The sequence below is a fragment of the Triturus cristatus genome, chromosome 11 (genome assembly GCF_964204655.1).
Source record: "Triturus cristatus chromosome 11, aTriCri1.1, whole genome shotgun sequence".
In the NCBI taxonomy this organism is placed as follows: domain Eukaryota; kingdom Metazoa; phylum Chordata; class Amphibia; order Caudata; family Salamandridae; genus Triturus; species Triturus cristatus.
In genome coordinates this window covers 519,510,142-519,530,450 of record NC_140594.1, presented here as the reverse complement: position 1 = coordinate 519,530,450, position 20,309 = coordinate 519,510,142, and the positions used below count along the sequence as shown (strand labels likewise).

The 20,309-nt window shown below is 44.7% G+C and overlaps 1 protein-coding gene across 1 annotated transcript in view; it reads left to right on the top strand.

Annotated features, from left to right (window-relative positions):
* Positions 1–20,309, top strand: part of LOC146784501 (zinc metalloproteinase-disintegrin-like VLAIP-B) — a 3,966,015-nt gene that overhangs the window by 745,847 nt on the left and 3,199,859 nt on the right. Inside the window, exon 6 of the mRNA XM_085632966.1 lies at positions 13,134–13,313. Within this exon, the coding sequence (XP_085489092.1) occupies positions 13,134–13,313 (180 nt within the window). The remainder of the gene's footprint in view (positions 1–13,133; positions 13,314–20,309) is intronic.

Sequence of the window (20,309 nt, the reverse complement as noted above, 5' to 3'; positions counted from 1 at the left end):
CAAATTTCCTACCACCCAGCGTTCCCCAGGTCTCCCGATAAAAATGGTACCTCACTCGCATGGGTGGGTGGAGTACCCGCGACAGGCAAGGGCCGAAAACGTATTGAGGAGACATCAAAATTACCTATCACAAAACAACTTGCTTTTACAAGGGGGGTCACCTGAGATTTTGGGCCCGGGCTTGGTGGCCATCTTTGGAAACTATCAAACCCACACATTTCTGAAAGCTAGACACCCGGGGGTGTCCAGTGAGGTATGACTTGCATGGATCCCCCAACGTTTTCCTACTGAGAATCCCCTACAAACCTCAAATTTATCTGAACAAAATTACTTTTTTCTGAAATTTCTGTGTGGAAAAGTTCTGGAATCTGTGTGGATCCACAAATTTCCTACCACCCAGTGTTCCCCCAGGTCTCCCGATAAAAATGATACCTCACTCGTGTGGTTGGGTCAAGTACCCGCGACAGGCAAGAGCCCAAAACCTATTGAGGCAACATCAAAACAACCTATCACAAAACAACCTGGTTTTGCAAGGGGGGTCCCTTGAGTTTCGTCCCCGGGCTCGGCGGCCATCTAGGGCACCCTACTAAAACCACACATTTCTGGAAACTAGACACCCGGGGGAGTCCAGGAAGGTATGGCTTTTGTGGATCCTCCAACGTTTCACTACCCAGAATCTCCTGCAAACCTCAGATTTTGCTGTAAAAGTAAAATCTTTCACACATTTCTGTGTGGGAAAGTTGTAGGATCACCGCGCAGACACAAATTTCCTACCACCCAGCGTTCCCCAAGGTCTCCCCATAAAAATGGCACCTCACTTGTGAGGGTAGGAATATTGGCAGCAACAGGAAATGCCCCAAATTCTGGTTGGGGGGGCACCTGTTTTTTTTTGGCCCACCATCTTGGGAAACCTACCAAACCCACACATTTCTAAAAACTAGACACCCACGTAAGCCATACCTCATTGGGAGTCCAATGAGGTATGGTTTGCGTGGATCCCCCAACATTTCCCTACCCAGAATCCTTTGCAAACCTAAAATTTAGCTGAGAAAAATTTTATTTATTTTTTTATTTTTATTGAACTTATATTGCGCGCAGCTACCCGCAGTGGGTTTCCCGGCGCCAGGGATAGACTGGAGGAGAAATCGGAAAACAAGTAATTGCAAGAGGGAGACACTAGACCGGAGGAATCTGGAACTAGAACAGGAGGGTCTTCAGTTTTTTGCGGAAAGCCAGAAGACTGGTTTCTGTTTTAAGCGCCATTGGGAGAGCATTCCACATCTTGGGGCCCAGATATGCGAATGAACGGCCTCCCATTTTTGCCAGTCGGATTCTGGGAATCACAAGATTGCCACTATTGGATGACCTCAAAAGGCGGCCAGGCTGATATGGCTGCGCAAGATTGTGCAAGTAGGCCGGAGCGGAGCCTTGGCGAATTTTGAAGAGGATGCACAAAGTTTTGAAGGCCACTCGATCCGAGATTTTTAACCAATGGAGGTCACGTAGAGCCTGCATTTCGGACATTCTCCTTGGGACATTACGCAGCAGGCGGGCGGCTGAGTTCTGTACAACCTGGAGTTTATTGATTGTAGCTTTATCTGCTCCTAGATAAAGCACATTGCCATAGTCGATATGGGACATCACAAGGGCCTGTACGACAGTTCTAACTTACATTTTTGCATGGAATCACTATGCCCGCACAAATGTCCTACCCCACAGCATTCCCCTCAGACTCTTGAGTAAAATAATACCTCACTTGTGTGGGTGTCCAATGCAGAATTGGCAAAAAACGTATTTTTAAAAAAATGTAGCGCTTAGAATTCTCGGTGCTATACCCTTAATCCCTATGTTTTGGGTTCTTCCCAGTCACAGGCCATTCGCCCACCCACACAAGTGAGGTATCATTTTACTCAAGAGAACAAGGGGAATGCTGGCCGGTAGGACCTTTGTGCCGGCACGGTGATCCTACGCACAAATGTAGGGAAAAAGTGATTTTTTTCAGCTAAATTTGAGGTTTGCAAAGGATTTGGGGTAAAAAAATGTAGGGGACCCGACCAAGCCATACCTTGCTGGGCTCCCCAGATGTCTAGTTTTCAGAAAAGTATGGGTTTTGTAGGTTTCCCAAGATGGCTGCTGAGCCCAGGCCAAAAACCCAGGTGACCCCCCTTTTAAAACCAGGTTGTTTTGTGATAGGTCATTTTGATGCCTCCTCAATATGTTTTGGGCCCTTGCTCATCACAGGTACTTGACTGACCCACGTGAGTGAGGTAACATTTTTATCAGGAGACCTGGAGGAACGCTGGGTGGTAAGACATTTGTTGATTCACGCAGATTCCAGGAAAAAAGTGATTTTGTTTCTGCTAAATTTGAGGTTTGCAGGGGATTCTGAGTAGGAAAACTTTTGGGGACCCACGCAAGCCATACCTCTCTAGACTCCCCTGTATGTCTAGTTTTCAAAAATGTATGGGTTTGTTAGGTTTCCCTAGGTGCAGGCAGAGCTAGAGTTCTGATTCTACAGCTAGGCACTTTGCAAAAATAGGGTCAGTTTTCACTGTGAAAATGTGGTGTGTCAACGTTGCGTTTTGGGCCATTTCCTATCGCGGGCACTAGGCCTACCCACACAAGTGAGGTACGATTTTTCTTGGAAGACTTTCTGAAATGTGGAGTGGGGCGAATTTTGTGGATCCACGCAGATTCCAGAACTTTCCACCACAGAAATGTGAGGAAAATGTTTTTTTTTTTTACAAAGTTTGAGGTTTGCAAAGGATTCTGGGTAATAGAACCTGGTGAGAGACAGACAATTCACCCTATCCTGGATTCCCCTGGGTGTCTACTTTGTTTTCTGGGGATTCTGGGTGGGAAAACGTTGGGGGACCCACGCAAGCCATACCTCTCTGGACTCCCCTGTGTGTCTAGTTTTCAAAAATGGATAGGTTTGCTAGATTTCTCTAGGTGCCGGCAGAGCTAGGGTTCAAAATCTACAGCTAGGCACTTTGCAAAAAGGGTCAGTTTTCACTGTGAAAATGTGGTGTGTCCACGTTGTGTTTTGGGCCGTATCCTGTCGCGGCCACTAGGCCTACCCACACAAGTGAGGTACCATTTTTATTGGGAGACTGAGGGTAACATAGAATTGTAGGGAAGCTGGTATTACCTATTGACTTTCGATGCATTTCTGCATTCCAAATGAAAAACAATATGTAAAAAGGGAGTTACTTTGAAAAATGTCCTGTCATTCTCATGCTAGTATGGGTACTCACAATTTTGGAAATGTGCCCATAGCTACTGTTTCTAAACTCTATATTTTGTTCCAATTTCAGAAATACATAGGTGTCTTTCATTCCGATTTTCCTCTGTATATATTTTCCCAAAATAATTGGCATATACCCGGTACATAATAAAAAACCAGAGGCTCAGTTATTGGCTCTGGGTTCGTCGGGTTCTTGGTAAACCTACAAGTCCTATATATCTCAACAACCAGAAAGGTCCAACAGATGTAACGGTGTATTTCTTAAAAACATTAGTCATAATTAAAAGAATTTACAGGTGAAAATGTTGGCACAAATGGTAGTTTTTTTCAACTAATTTTCAATTTTTCCTATTTTCAACTGTTAGTTTCTATAAAAAAAGTTCTACACAAACGACCCCTTGCTGAATTCAAAATGTTGTCTACTTTTCTAAAATGTAATGTTTTAATACCCATTTCTACCATTAACTGGAAAAAGGTTAAAAGCACAAAAAATAGCAAAAGTAGACTATGTCCCAGTAAAATGCCAAAACTGTGTCAAAAATGTTAGTTTTCTGACAAAAGTCTGTCAGTCCCTGAAAGCTGGGAAAATGGTGATTTCAGCCCCATAAACCCTTTTCTGATACCATTTGCAGGGAAAAAAACAGACTCTTTCAGTTGCAGCACTTTTTCCCATTTCCCCCCCAAAAAAACAACATTTAGCTATATTTTGGCTAATTTCTGGACCCCCTCCAGGGGAATCCACAAACCCTGCATACCGTTAAAATCCCCATGATGTTGAAAGAAAAGGACGTAAATTTAGGTTGGGGACATTATGTGGTCAAACAATTACAGGGGCCTAAGCGTGAACTATCCCAAATAGCCAAAAAAAGGCTTAGCACGGCGGAGCGGGGGGGGGGGGGGGGTGCAGGCCTAGCTGCGAAGGGTTTAACTAAACATATAAAAAATTGTATTCCAACTCGAAACTATATTAACTCAGGGAAGGTGCTGGACAATAAACATATAAAATCTGCTATTCCCACTCCATACTACAATAACTCAGGGATGGTGCTGGATAATAAACATATATAATTTAATATTCCCACTCCAAACTTCATTAACTGAGAGAATGTTCTGGACACTAAACATATAATCAACTATTCATTCTCCATACTACATTAAATCAGGTAAGGTGCTGGAAAGTAAACATATATAATTTAGTATTCCTAGTCCAAACTATATTGACTCAGGGAAGGTGCTGGACAATAAACATATACAATATACTATTCCCACTCCAAACTACAATCACTCAGGGAAGGTGCTGGACACTAAACATATATAATTTATTTTTCCCACTCCAAACTACATTGATAGAGGGAAAGTTCTGGACACTAAATATATAATATTAACTATTCCTTCTCCAAATTACATTAAATCAGGGAAGGTGCTGGAAAGTAAGCATATATAATTTACTATTCCCACTCCAAACTAAATTAACTCAGTTTGGGTGCTGGACAATAAACATAAAAAGTATACTATTCCCACTCCAAACTCCAATAACTCAGGGAAGGTGCTGGACACTAGACATATATAATTTAATATTCCCGCACCAAAGTAAATTAACTGAGAGAAAGTCCTGGACACTTAACATTTAATTAACTATTCCCACTCCAAACTATATTAACTCAGGGTGGGTGCTGGACAATAAACATATACAATATTCTATTCCCACTCCAAACTACAATCACTCGGGGAAGGTGCTGGACACTAAACATATATAATGTATTTTTCCCACACCAAACTACATTGATAGAGGGAAAGTTCTGGACACTAAACATATATTATTAACTATTCCTTCTCCAAATTACATTAAATCAGGGAAGGTGCTGGAAAGTAAGCATATATAATTTACTAATTCCACTCCAATCTATAATAACTCAGGGTGGGTGCAGGACAATATACATACAAAATATACTATTCCCACTCCAAACTACAATAAGGAAGGTGCTGATCACTAAACATATATAATTTAATATTCCCACTCCAAAGAACATTAACTGAGAGAAAATCCTGGACACTAAACATTTAATTTACTATTCCCCCTCCAAACATAAAGAGCACAGGGATGGTGCTGGACAATAAACTCGTCTAATTTACTATTCCCACTACAAACTACATTAGCACATTTAAGATGCTACACAGTAAGCATATATATTATCATATTCCCACTTCTAAATACATATCAACAAAATATTTTTTGTAAATTCATACGAATTAATTATAATAAAAAAATACAAAAAAAAATAACAAAATAACAAAATTAATATTTTCTTAAAAGTACATATTTACTTACCAAATCGTTAAATAAGTAACAAACATCCCAACAAATGTTTATAATTTTTTTTCTAATATTAACAATTATAAACACAAGCATGCCACATCCTTAAAAATGTAACAAATATTATTCTTTTTATAAAACTTTTTATATTTTGAAATATTTTTTGGCATTTTCCACAAAAAACACCACTCGTCTCCCATATACACACTACACACCTCTCCCTAAAATTGACAGTTTTTTAATACATTTTTTAAACAAAATTCTTTAAAATATCACTACTCTTATGCTCTTTAAAAACAACATCTACCTATAAATTAAAAAATATACAATGTACTTTTTTAATTTAAAAACCACTCCACACACTTATCAGCAATAACCACAAGATCCCACTCCTAATTTTTATTTTTTAAACATTTTTTTACTTTGATTTTTATTTTAAATTGTAATACATTTTTATATAAATCCCCACCCTATCCTCTATAAACACAACATGCCACTATTCTTAACAATTTATTTTCCAATTATTTAGAGAAAAAAAAACATTGTTTCAATATGATTTTATTTACTCCCCACCCTTATCCCCAATAAACCCAACATCCCGCTCCCCAAAAATATTTGTTAATTTCTTTTATATAACTTAAAATCGTCAAATGATTTGAAAACACGTTTTTAAACACTCCCTGCCCGTATCCCCTATAAACCCAACACCCCACTCCTAAAACAATTTTTGCAATAAAACATATCCAATTTATTTAAAACAATGTGTATATTTAAAATATATACTATAATATAAAGAACAAATTAAATTACATTACTTAAAAAACGAGGCGGGAGGGGTCACAGAGGATGCAAGTGTTAATGCAGCTGGTGCTGTGGTCTGACGCACACCTGATGGGCCAGGTAGTTCTTCGTCGTCTGAAGAATATTGAGAGACCTCAACGCTGGAGGGCTCAGGGTTGACCAGAGCCTGGAACTGGCTGTCCTGGTTTGTTATTGAGGTGTTCCCTGCTTGTCCTGTGGGTACATGAAAGACACAACGATTGTTATGACTGTCCACAGCCCCTCAGATCAATATCATGAAATTGTTTACTGAAGCTAAGGATGACTTGGTGTCCAGAGTTTGTCCTCTCCTAGCAAGGTGGAGGAGTGTTGTCAATGGCCACATCTCCCATCATGTCCTGTCCTCAAGACACCCTCCCAGCCAGCCTGGACAGCACCAACTGTTTTTACACCAACATTTTCAACTTTGATATTTTTAACATCAATTTTTTAAACAACATACAAAATTGATATTGTGGACTTCGATATTACCTATCACGATATATTTGAATAACGACATTAAAAACACGATATTATAAAACAACAATATTTTAAACTCGATATTATGTCTACTGACCATGAGTCGGAAGCTGGAGAAGCTGGAGAAGAAATGGCTCCACGACCGAACACCAGACAACCACACAGCCCTCAAGAGCGCCATCCGCAGACACCACCAACTCATCAGGACCGCCAAGAAGACCGCCTTCAAGGACCGCCTAGACAACAACGCACACAAAACCAAAGAGCTCTTCAGCATCGTGAAAGAACTCTCCAACCCCAGCTCCAACACCAACGACATCCCGCCATCTCAAGACCTGTGCGACTCCCTGGCCACCTTCTTCCACCGCAAGATCACCGACATCCACGACAGCTTCAACTCCGACCCCCCCGCACCCACCACCGAGTCCACCACCCCTGCAACTACCACTCGCACCAGTTGCCTGACCATCTGGTCCAGCGTCAGCGCCGAAGACACCATCAAAACCATGAACTCCATCCACTCCGGATCCCCATCGGACCCCTGCCCTCACCACGTCTTCAACAAAGCCAGCGCAACCATCGCGCCCCACCTCCGGAAAACAATCAACTGTTCCTTCGAGACAGCAACCTTCCCAGAAAGCTGGAAGCACGCCGAGATCAACGCCCTTCTGAAGAAGCCCAAGGCGGACCCCAAGGACCTCAAGAACTTCCGGCCCATCTCCCTGCTCCCTTTCCCGGCAAAAGTGAACGAGAAGATTGTCAACAAACAGCTGACCCGCTACCTCAAAGTTAACAACATCCTGGACCTTTCCCAATCCGGTTTTCGCAGCAACCACAGCACCGAGACCGTCCTCATCGCCGCCACTGACGACATCCGGACCCTGATGGACAAAGGAGAAACAGCCGCCCTCATACTCCTGGACCTATCAGCAGCCTTTGACACGGTCTGCCACCGCACCCTATCAGCACGCCTCCATGCCGCCGGTTTCCAAGAGAAGGCCCTGGCCTGGACCACATCCTTCCTCTCCGGCAGAACCCAGAGCGTCCGCCTCCCACCCTTCCGCTCCAAATCCACCGAGATCATCTGCGGCGTCCCACAGGGATCCTCCCTCAGCCTGACGCTGTTCAATATCTACATGGCCCCCCTCGCCCACGTCGCACGACAACACAACCTCAACATCATCTCCTACGCCGACGACACCCAGCTGATCATATCCCTCACCGAAGATCCCCACACCGCCAAAGCTAACCTCCACAGAGGAATGAAGGCTGTAGCCGACTGGATGAAGGACAGCAGACTGAAGCTGAACTCAGACAAGACAGAGGTCCTCATTCTCGGACCCACCCCATCAGCCTGGGACGACTCTTGGTGGCCCACGTCACTAGGCACAGCCACGGAACCCACGGACCACGCACGCAACCTGGGGGTCATCCTCGACTCCACTCTCTCCATGACCAGGCAAGTCAACGCCGTCTTCGTGTCCTGCTTCAACACCCTCCGTATGCTCCGCAGGATCTTCAAATGGATCCCCCTCGACACGAGAAAAAACGTTACCCAGGCCCTCATCACCAACAGACTCGACTCCGGGACCGTCCTCTACTCAGGAACTACAAACAAGCTCCTGAGACGACTCCAACGCATCCAGAACGCCTCGGCCCGACTCATCTGAAAAACCACCGCCGGCGGCAGATCCTTCTCCTACCTCGCCGCCAAGACCTGGAACACTCTCCCCACCATCCTACGACAGACCCAGGACCTGCTGGCCTTCAGAAGACACCTCAAGACCTGGCTCTTCGACCAGTAGCACCCCCCCTCCCCAACGCCTTGAGACCCTCTCGGGTATGTAGCGCGCTTTACAAATGCCGTGATTGATTGATTGATTGATTGATTGATTGATTGATTGATTGAGTCGTTACAGCGTCTTACTTTAGGGAACACAGTGTTGGACTGGTGTTGGATTTAAAGTCCATCACCTTCCCTACTGATACACTGACTAGAGTTAGAATAGCACATTGTACTATTCCAACATCCAGTGCCCCCCTAAGACAAGTCATTGTAACAACTTGCGTGCTAAAGGAATGTGTGGTAACAGTGCAGTCCTGGTAGTGACTCCATTGTTAAGCCAAGCCTAGTTTAGGAGTGCATATTTCCATCATACAACCTCCATACCCATGAAAGGACACCGCCTCTGCTCCTGAGCCTTCTAAGAGTAATAATTTATACTCACTGAGCCATACCCCTAGACTCGATGCTATATTCTCTTTCCATACCATGGCTAACTGTCTCTTCATTAGCACCAGCTTCAAGTCAACAAACCAACTAACATATTTAGCATGCATTGACATAGTTAATTGCCCCAGCAGCCACACTAATGGAAACAGAGCTAACTAATTTTGTTATTTCCAACTCCACTACCACAACAACTGTCCTTTAGGGGACAATCAGGGGGTAGAACTACAAAGTATGGTAAAAGTCTCCCCCTCTTAAAGCATAACATGGACATTCAGAGGATGCCCCAGCATACATCATATTAATGCACTTTTGGGATAGGTATGTGGGGCACGGATAACCTTATATCCTGCTTTTCCAGTTGAATGGGCTAGGGTCCCTTCCTTACTTTTCCAGCAGTGTGATGAAAGAATTAGTATACGACCCTACGGAAAGTATCATAAAGTTTGCCCTCAAATTAAAAGGGTGCCAAGATATATCACAAAATTGTAGACCTCTGGATTTGTTGAATGCAGCCGGGAATTTCTATTAGTAGATTCTATTGACTGTGCTTATAGCATGCCTAGGGCTCCATGGCCAACACAAACAACAATGATGAAAGGGGTAACCATGCCTTGTGCTGCCCTGAATATACCATGCATCAATCTCCACTACACCAGTTTTAATCTGAGCTGTAGGATGGGTGTGCAGCAACTGTATCCACTTCACTATTTTGTAGCACTACTCAAAATTAGCCCTGATCAAGTGAATCAAAGGTCGTCTCTACTTCTTTGTAGGCCACTTCTGCCCACTGCAATTGTGGAGGAAAACTGTCAATAGCATTTCGTTTGAGAGTAGTATTTATGCTTGGTTTAATCCCACTCTGATCAGAGTGGGCCAGGCTTGGTAGAATCCATAGTAAGGTTTAATGTTGCCAGCAGCTGGTATGACTATGCATCCATGGGGTTGTGAACTGCTTCATCAACATCACTATGTTGGCCTCTCTGGGTGTGTGTGGGAGTTCATCCCTCTGAAATGCAATCGTATATTTGACTTGTAAGTGTTGGTCAACTGCAACTAGAAAACTTTGAAAAATTATAGGGTCAAACCATTATTGCCCAGCTCTTTCCTTGAATCTTTTTGAAATGTCAATCTGTACTTTTTCCAGGGATACCTGTATCTCAAGGTCTTCTACCTTCTCTTTGCAGCCCTGTGTCACAATTAAACTGCATCCCTGCTTTTACACTTAAGTTCATTTGCATTGTGTACAGTTACTTGTAGAATACAGCAAAGTATTGATTATTATCACTCTGTATTTTCATTATTCGGACATCATGGCTTCTCATGGCCATGATTTCGGAGCGCTAGGTGACTGAGTGGGCTGGTCAGGCCAAGCAATGAGGCATTTTATCGCCTTCTGTGTGCCTCATGGCTATGTGATTGAAAAGACTGAGCCTTTCGTGTACTTCTTTGTAAGTATGGATCTTTATTATGAGTGCTTGGGTATCCTCTGGTATAGTTATCACATTTTTTTCTTTTCTAGGTATCCTCCTTTTTACGTTATATATGTTAATCATTTTGATATGAATAACAAATATAAAATGCATGTTTGTTTCATGTATGTTTTCATTGCAGAGTGATGATACCGTCTCATTGAATCTATTTTCAATATTTATTCTGTGTTTCAGTCTCTGTTCTAAAATAATTGTTCTTGATTTGTGAACAAAGTTTCATGGAAGCTGCTAATTTCCTTTCGTATTTATTGTTATAATTCAAAGAGCACAGTTTATGAGAACAAAAATAAGGAAAAGGTCATCAGGCCTGTGTCTGCTAATTGTTTACTCAAAAAGATTTATCAATGACCATATAATGTTATATAAATTAAGAACATTGAGCCTGATTACAAAGCCAAACCTACACTTTTGTGTAAGTTTATGCTAGTTTTCTATTCACAAAGGTATTTTACCAGTACTATCTTTATGACTGCAGAGTTCCCACACATGAAAACATAGGTCCGTCCTATCTTTTTATGTACAAAGACTCCGCAGTTGTAAAGATGTTACTATTAAAATAACTTTGTGAAAAGCAAACAATCGTAAACTTGCACAAAAGTGTAAGGTCACCTTTGTGAATTAGACCCAGAGTGGAAAAAGGTAGAGATAAACTTCATACCAGAAGACGAAGACGAGAGAGGCCATACCGAAGCACTTCACCTACTTCTAGTGAAGGCAAACGGGAGGCACATTTAGCCTTCTTTTTCTGGCCTTACCAGTCTGCCGTCCAGGTGAGAAAAGCCGACTTGATATTATATTGAGCAGTAACTTCATTGTTCAAAGCAGGTATGCAAGTACAAGCCATATTTGAAACTCAAATTAGGCTTTTTTTGGTGCTGAGTTAAGTTTGCTAATCTAAAAATATGAGGTTTGGTCAATATGAAGTTAACCAAAAACTACAATCTTCTCTCTATAAAAAAACGAATTTTCCAAGCAATCACTCACTCATCAATCATAACAACATATCTAATCTAACCCAATACCACTGGAGTATGAAACAATATACAGGGCTTTAATAACATTCTTTTAAAATTCATATATTTAAAATCTCTTCCACATAAAAACACAAAAACACAATACAAAAGGGAGAATTTCAAGACTGTTCAATTAATCTTTTACAATAGACACCCTCCTACTACTGTCACTAACAATAACATAAATATTATGCCATGTACCGTAGGTCGTGCTTTAAAATTCCCTTGACGTAGCTCGGTGGCACCAACATGTATACGCCACCTTCTTCAGGACTAATAAATATATATCTACTCTCAAACGAAATCTGAAGTATCCCGAGACTTTTGGTCTGTATCCATCATCCAAATTGTGTGGGTCAAAAAAGTATTGTATATCACTTCAGTCAATGGGCCTTCACAGCGTTATAGTCCCTGTGGGATTGCAGACGTGAAAGGCCTCAACGCTTCAGCAACATATACCACTCAATCATGGTATCAAAGTTATATAACGTAAACAGCCAATGTGTTGCTATATTTTTTGGTATTCACATTACCCGTAGACGTTCAAGCTACTATTCTGTGTGTCTATAATAGTTGCTTCAAATATTGTCTTCTCTAGGATAGGATTTTGATTTTAAAATAACTATGTAAAATATATCCATTGTTTCCTGGTGTGCTTGAGTGTGCCTTTCTAACATTAAAGATGGTTTGGATTCCGATAATTTTCCCGTAATGTGTCCCCGTCGGAGGTTCAGCAGCAGTAGGTTGTGGTACAATATAGTTTTCACAAAATGTATTCCTCTATGAGGCTTTATACTGAGCTGCAGTGTTACAAACAGCATTTTGGTATAGGTGAGGAGCGACCAGATTAGTCTGAAATAAGATTGTTCTATGTTTAGTGGATTAAATGAGGTATTGTAACTTGTTTGGAAGCACTGGCTTTATTTTATTCACTCAACTCTTTCAACATTTGTACCGGTTTGTTTTATTATTATTATTATTATTATTATGATGATGATTGTTTTTGTTTTTAGAAACGGAAGTAACTGCCAGTTTAAGACATAATGGGATAGTGCTGCTTCTGTCTTCCTTAAAGTGGCACCATCATATTTTACCCTTCATGGAGCTGCTGCCACTCTGGCTCTCTCATCTTTATTTTTTTCCCTTATGTAATTACATCACTATTGGGATTTTCTGAAAATGTAATTGGTGCTCTTAAGAGAAAAGCAAACTATGTCCTATCAATACAACCTCCAGCTACACAATTAAATTATTTTTTCTAAGAGAGTTTAACCCATTGTGCTCCATTGAATGTTATCATGGTGGAAAACTAAGAGTACATTAAGTAACATATCCTTACTCAAAAGTTAGTTGTCTACAGAAGTGTGATTGCAATTAATTTGAGGCACAGATTATAGAAACTTTCACTTTGACTGCAAAAATAGAATTGTACCATTCACATTGTATATGATAAATTGTAGGTCAGCTTTGATACAGGAATGCATTCAAACTGTCAATTTGTAAGTGATGATCTACAGCTCTTAATTGTATTTCACAGAGGATATTTCATGACTCAAGGGCAGCGGTACCATATTGAACCACTCAGAATTACAGAACGTGCAGTACATGCCGTGTACAAGTATGAGAGCCTTGAAAGTACCGTCAAAATGTGTGGAGTAACAAATTACACCTGGCTAAGAGTGAAAACTGAAACCTTTCGTTTCTGGACTGAAACAGACGTAAGTCCTCATTAATAAATGTTTGATTTGATGTTGACTTTCATTGTTGTCAAGAATAGTGATAAAATAAGTAATCACATGACTTTGTATGTATTAGTCTAAATGAGGTATGAGAAAACAATGGGCAGATTTTGTGTTAGTGTATGTGTTTTGTGTGACATATGGTCACCTAGCTTCGGAAGATGTAATTAATACTACTGAGGGAGCTTAGACCTATTGAATAATGGTGGTGCAAAGGGTGTTTACTTCACTATGCATTCACCCAGGATCACTCCCATGAATCCTTGCCTATATCATAAAGACCAAGTCAGCAAAACTACTGAATTTACATCTGTGTTGTAGAAGATGTTTTTGGTTGTGTGTTTTTATATATTAGCTGTGACCCCCTCGGATTACATAGATTTAATTGTTATGCTGCACAGTCCTATTATTTCAACAATACGTCAATAAGAGGTATTATTACCCTTCACTTTCTTACTGTTTTATCTGAAGAAGTAAATCGAAACCTTTAAGATTAGGTTTCTTTGATCACTCCTTTGTACTAATATTATGTTACTCCTAAATTATTTGGGTCACCCCCAGTAGATTCTCTAAGCCCGAAAAGATAACTTCAACCTTTTTTCAGAGAAAAGAACTGTCAGGTGCCTCTCACTTTTCTCCTAAGGAGTTATGCTCTGGTGGGGAAGTGTTAGAAGTCAGACAAACCTTTCAGAGAATTTCTGTTCTGCAAGCATATAAACTACCCCGCTGCATACCTTGAAATCAGCATGCCTATACAATAGTTTCTTTTTCACATGACTCACTAAGGTGCCGATTAGGATCCTGGAAAAAATTTCCCCAACCCAATTGAGGGGCCGATTACGATCCTGGAAAAACCCGGTACAAACCGTGGGTCGGAGCTTTTTCTCCGTCCGACTCGTACCGGGTTGTAAAACTTTACAAACATGCAATTACGATTCGTTCGGAAACACCATTCCCGTACGATTCGGAAAAAAGACCAACCGACAGAAAAATACATACAAATGTGATCTGGGACACCGCGGACGTGACGTCCGGACGGAGTTAGGCATGTTTTTACGTACCAGCAATTACGATTCGCACCGACTGCAGTCCGGATGGGAAAATTTTTACGGCACCTAAAAAGTGCCGGAAAAGCTAAGTACGCAGCGATGCGAGCTGATTAGGGGGCCCGGTACGCGCCGTACCCCCCCCCCGCCCCCCGTATGTACGGAGCGTACTCCCACCCCCATATGTACGGAGCGTACCCCCACCCCCATATGTACGGAGCGTACCCCCCAGCCCCCCGTATGTATGGAGCGTACCCCCCAGCCCCCCATATGTACGGAGCGTACCCCCGTACCCCCCGTATGTACGGAGCGTACCCCCCAGCCCCCCATATGTATGGAGCGTACCCCCGTACCCCCCAGCCCCCCGTATGTACGGAGCAAACCCCCCAGCCCCCCATATGTATGGAGCATACCCCCGTACCCCCCCGCCCCCCGTATGTACGGAGCGTACTCCCACCCCCATATGTACGGAGCGTACCCCCACCCCCATATGTATGGAGCGTACCCCCCAGCCCCCCGTATGTATGGAGCGTACCCCCCAGCCCCCCATATGTATGGAGCGTACCCCCGTACCCCCCGTATGTACGGAGCGTACCCCCCAGCCCCCCATATGTATGGAACGTACCCCCGTACCCCCCAGCCCCCCGTATGTACGGAGCATACCCCCCAGCCCCCCATATGTATGGAGCGTACCCCCGTACCCCCCAGCCCCCCGTATGTACGGAGCGTACCCCCGTACCCCCCCGTATGTACGGAGCGTACCCCCGTACCCCCCAGCCCCCCGTATGTACGGAGCGTACCCCCACCCCCGTATGTACGGTGTGGACCCCCAGCGCTACGCGCTGGGGGTCCGCACCGTACATATGGGGGTGGGGGTGGGGGTACGCTCCATACATACGGGGGGCTGGGGGGTACGCTCCGTACATATGGGGGTGGGGGTACGCTCCGTACATACGGGGGGCTGGGGGGTACGCTCCGTACATATGGGGTGGGGGTGGGGGTACGCTCCGTACATACGGGGGGCTGGGGGGTACGCTCCGTACATATGGGGGTGGGGGTACGCTCCGTACATACGGGGGGCTGGGGGTACGGCGCGCCCATCCGCGGGGGGGGCTGGGGGTACGGCGCGAACATACGGGGGACGGGGGGGGAGTACGGCGCGTACCAGGCACTTGTTTGGACATCTCCATGGTTGCTATGGGAGTTCGCTCCGGACGGTCTTTTTTCCATACAGTTGTACAATCGGACGGATGGGACGGATCGTAATTGCGCATTGGGACTTCAGTTTTCCCATTTGTACGTAAAAATGTCCGGGGACGTGTCGGAGACTTTTCCCGACCCGAGGACGTGTGGGGGAATTTTCCCAATGCGATTTGTAGGGACTTTTTCCCATACGAATCGTAATTGGCAGTTTGTACGGCGCTTTTACCATTTGTAAGGAAAAAAGTCCAGATTCAATTCGGTTGGGGAAATTTTTTCCAGGATCCTAATCGGCACCTGAATCTGGACTTTTTTCCGTACAAATGGTAAAAGCGCCGTACAAACTGCCAAGTACGATTCGTATGGGAAAAAGTCCATATGAATCGCATTGGGAAAATTCCCCCACACGTCCTCGGGTCGGGAAAAGTCTCCGACGCGTCCCCGGACATTTTTACGTACAAATGGGAAAACTGAAGTCCCAATGCGCAAGTACGATCCGTCCCATCCGTCCGATTGTACAACTGCATGGAAAAAAGACCGTCCGGAGCGAACTCCCATAGCATCCATGGAGATGTCCAAACAAGTGCCCGGTACGCGCCGTACCCCCCCCAGCCCCCCGTATGTACGGAGAGTACCCACCAGCCCCCCGTATGTACAGGGCGTACCCCAGTACCCCCCAACCCCCCGTATGTACGGGGCGTACCCCCCAGCCCCCTGTATGTACGGGGCGTACCCCCCAACCCCCCGTATGTATGGGGCGTACCCCCCAGCCCCCCAGCCCCCCGTATGTACGGGGCGTACCCCCATACCCCCCAGCCCCCCGTATGTACGGGGCATACCCCCACCCCCGTATGTACAGTGCGGACCCCCAGGGGGTACGCTCCGTACATACGGGGGGCTGGGGGGTACGGGGGTATGCCCCGTACATACGGGGGGCTGGGGGGTACGCTCCGTACATACGGGGGCTGGGGGGTATGGGGGTACGCCCCGTACATACGGGGGGCTGGGGGGTACGCCCCGTATATACGGGGGGCTGGGGGGTACGGGGGTACGCCCCGTACATACGGGGGGCTGGGGTGTACGCTCCGTACATACGGGGGCTGGGGGGTACGCCCCGTACATATGGGGGGCGGGGGGTATGGCACGTACCGGGCCCCCTAATCAGCTCGCATCGCCGCGTACTTAGCTTTTCCGGCACTTTTTGGGTGCCGTAAAAATATTCCCATCCGGACTGCAGTCGGTGCGAATCGTAATTGCTGGTACGTAAAAACATGCCTAACTCCGTCCGGACGTCATGTCCGCGGTGTCCCGGATCACATTTGTATGTATTTTTCTGTCGGTTGGTCTTTTTTCCGATTCGTACGGAAATGGTGTTTCCGTACGAATCGTAATTGCATGTTTGTAAAGTTTTACAACCCGGTACGAGTCGGACGGAGAAAACGCTCCGACCCACGGTTTGTACCGGGTTTTTCCAGGATCCTAATCGGCACCTTAGGTGCCGATTCGGATCCTGGAAAAAATTTCCCCAACCCAATTGAATCTGGACTTTTTTCCGTACAAATGGTAAAAGCGCCGTACAAACTGCCAAGTACGATTCGTATGGGAAAAAGTCCATACGAATCGCATTGGGAAAATTCCCCCACACGTCCTCGGGTCGGGAAAAGTCTCCGACACGTCCCCGGACATTTTTACGTACAAATGGGAAAACTGAAGTCCCAATGCGCAAGTACGATCCGTCCCATCCGTCCGATTGTACAACTGCATGGAAAAAAGACCGTCCGGAGCGAACTCCCATAGCATCCATGGAGATGTCCAAACAAGTGCCCGGTACGCGCCATACCCCCCCCCCCCCCAGCCCCCCGTATGTACGGAGCGTACCCACCAGCCCCCCATATGTACGGGGTGTACCCCAGTACCCCCAACCCCCCGTATGTACGGGGCGTACCCCCGTACCCCCAGCCCCCTGTATGTACGGGGCGTACCCCCCAACCCCCCGTATGTACGGGGCGTACCCCCCAGCCCCCCGTATGTACGGGGCGTACCCCCATACCCCCAGCCCCCCGTATGTACGGGGCATACCCCCACCCCCGTATGTACAGTGCGGACCCCCAGGGGGTACGCTCCGTACATACGGGGGGCTGGGGGGTACGGGGGTATGCCCCGTACATACGGGGGGCTGGGGGGTACGCTCCGTACATATGGGGGGCTGGGGGTACGGGGGTACGCCCCGTACATACGGGGGCTGGGGGGTACGGGGGTATGCCCCGTACATACGGGGGGCTGGGGTGTACACCCCGTACATACGGGGGGCTGGGGGGAGGTACAGGGGTACGCTCCGTACACACGGGGGTTGGGGGGTACGCTCCGTACATACGGGGGGCTGGGGGGTACAGGGGTACGCTCCGTACATACGGGGGCTGGGGGTACGCCCCGTACCTACGGGGGGCGGGGGGGGTACGGCACGTACCGGGCCCCCTAATCAGCTCGCATCGCCGCGTACTTAACTTTTCCGGCACTTTTTGGGTGCCGTAAAAATATTCCCATCCGGACTGCAGTCGGTGCGAATCGTAATTGCTGGTACGTAAAAACATGCCTAACTCCGTCCGGACGTCATGTCCGCGGTGTCCCGGATCACATTTGTATGTATTTTTCTGTCGGTTGGTCTTTTTTCCGATTCGTACGGAAATGGTGTTTCCGTACGAATCGTAATTGCATGTTTGTAAAGTTTTACAACCCGGTACGAGTCGGACGGAGAAAACGCTCCGACCCACGGTTTGTACCGGGTTTTTCCAGGATCGTAATCGGCCCCCTAAATGTTCTATTTTGTCTTCACCTGTGTATATGTATATTCCTTTTGTACATGGGTGGCTCCGGAGTTCCAGGAAGACATTTCTGTCACTTCCTTTGTTGTGCATTAGATATCATCTTAAGTGCCGTAATAGTGACATTTCTCCTTTCCTGTCTCATCCTTCATGGTATTACAGATGTAGTCTAATGTGTATTAGCTGTGACAGTGCGACAGTTCTACTTTCTCTATGTCCAGCTGGACCCATTGGTGCTTGTTTTATGTATGTAGATACAATCCTCATTTGTACTCTAGGGCACAGATCAATGTTTCCTCTAATTTTGTTTCCTCGGTGCGCAGTAATGAATGATCTCTGTGCACCACAGCCAAAGCTTTGTGCTCCAAAGACATGCGCTGAATCACTTAGCAAGCAGTGCACCACATAGGCTACCAAATGATAAAATTAGATTTTTTGATTCACATTGCCATCTCAGTGTCCATATAAAGACAAACATCTTTAGATTCACTTGGCAGCTGTTCTGTCACCTTTAGTGGTCTCTGCACTCAAAAAGTGGAGTATTTAGGGTCCCGCAGTAGAAATACCATGGTAGAATGTTTCTAACCCCATTACTTCCCTAATTATAGTAAATCTCACATTGGCATAAACTTTCTCTGTCCAAAAATCAAAGCTTGGGTACACCCTCCTGACACAAATAAGCTTCTTCTAGGTAGTTGCATCAATAAAATCAGGAGGACTGTGGTGTTGAAAGTGCCATGTTGGGACTGCTGACAATCCCACCTAATCTCCATCATAAAAAAGATAATCAACAACCATCTACAACCCCAAGCGTAATACATCCTGGCTGCTACCTAACACGTGATCCGTCAGGTGCAGGTAATAAGATGTAAAAGGGGCATATATGCAAACTAACATCCTATGTTTTTTTCACATTTATTTTCATGCATAAGTATTACTGAAAGGTAACTGCAACACGATTGGAGCACACCTTCAAATCTCATGTGTAACTCTAAACACACTACCTATAGGCTACACTATAAACTAACACTCTACCAATTATACATTACTACTAAGTTATTCAACAACCCAGAAAGTGCTTTAGGGGCCTCATGAGGAGTATGACGTGTTTTACAAATATTACAATATAGTAATAGATTATACAGTACTTATGCCCTACTCTGTTAAAATAAAACTCCTTGCTTTATTGGAGGCATTAGTGTAGGCAATGAATCCTCCCAATTAAGTGAACCACTAAACAGAAAAACTTGATTAAATAAACACAATCCACAACAACCCTTGGTACACAGGATGTTCCTAGTGTTTGACAATCTGTATTAGACCCTTACAGTCTGCCCTGTACCAAAGTACCATGCACCTGCAGCACACTACCATGTGCTGCTATCCACAGGCATTCAGGGAAAACATGCACATTCAGTTTCTCTGCTTCCAATTACTAATGAAACCAACATCTTGCTCAATAACAGTAACGTTCATTGATGTAGACGGAGGCAATCATGTTTTTAGTTTTTTCTATACTGTTCATTTTCTTGTCTGTATTTATTTATAAATGTGGATAAAAAAGGAAATTGGGATGCTTTTTGAGTAATTCTAAATACTGTCTGCCAGGTCAAGAGATGTGTAGATTCATAGACAAGGGGGTTGAAAAAGAAAGGAATTTTAGTAAAGAGGCTTTAACAGCAGTAGATATGCACAAGGTTGATACTGAAATTTGCATATTTACACATAACTGCATTGATTTATCTTCTGCGGGTGTTCACCGCACTGAAACCTGGCAGACATTCAAGCACGAGTTCATATTTCAGCTTAATTTTCCATAAAACCCAAAATAAATATGGATAAATACAGATAAAATTAGCAATAAATAAATAAGGATAAATACAGATGGGAATGGTAAAAAAATAAA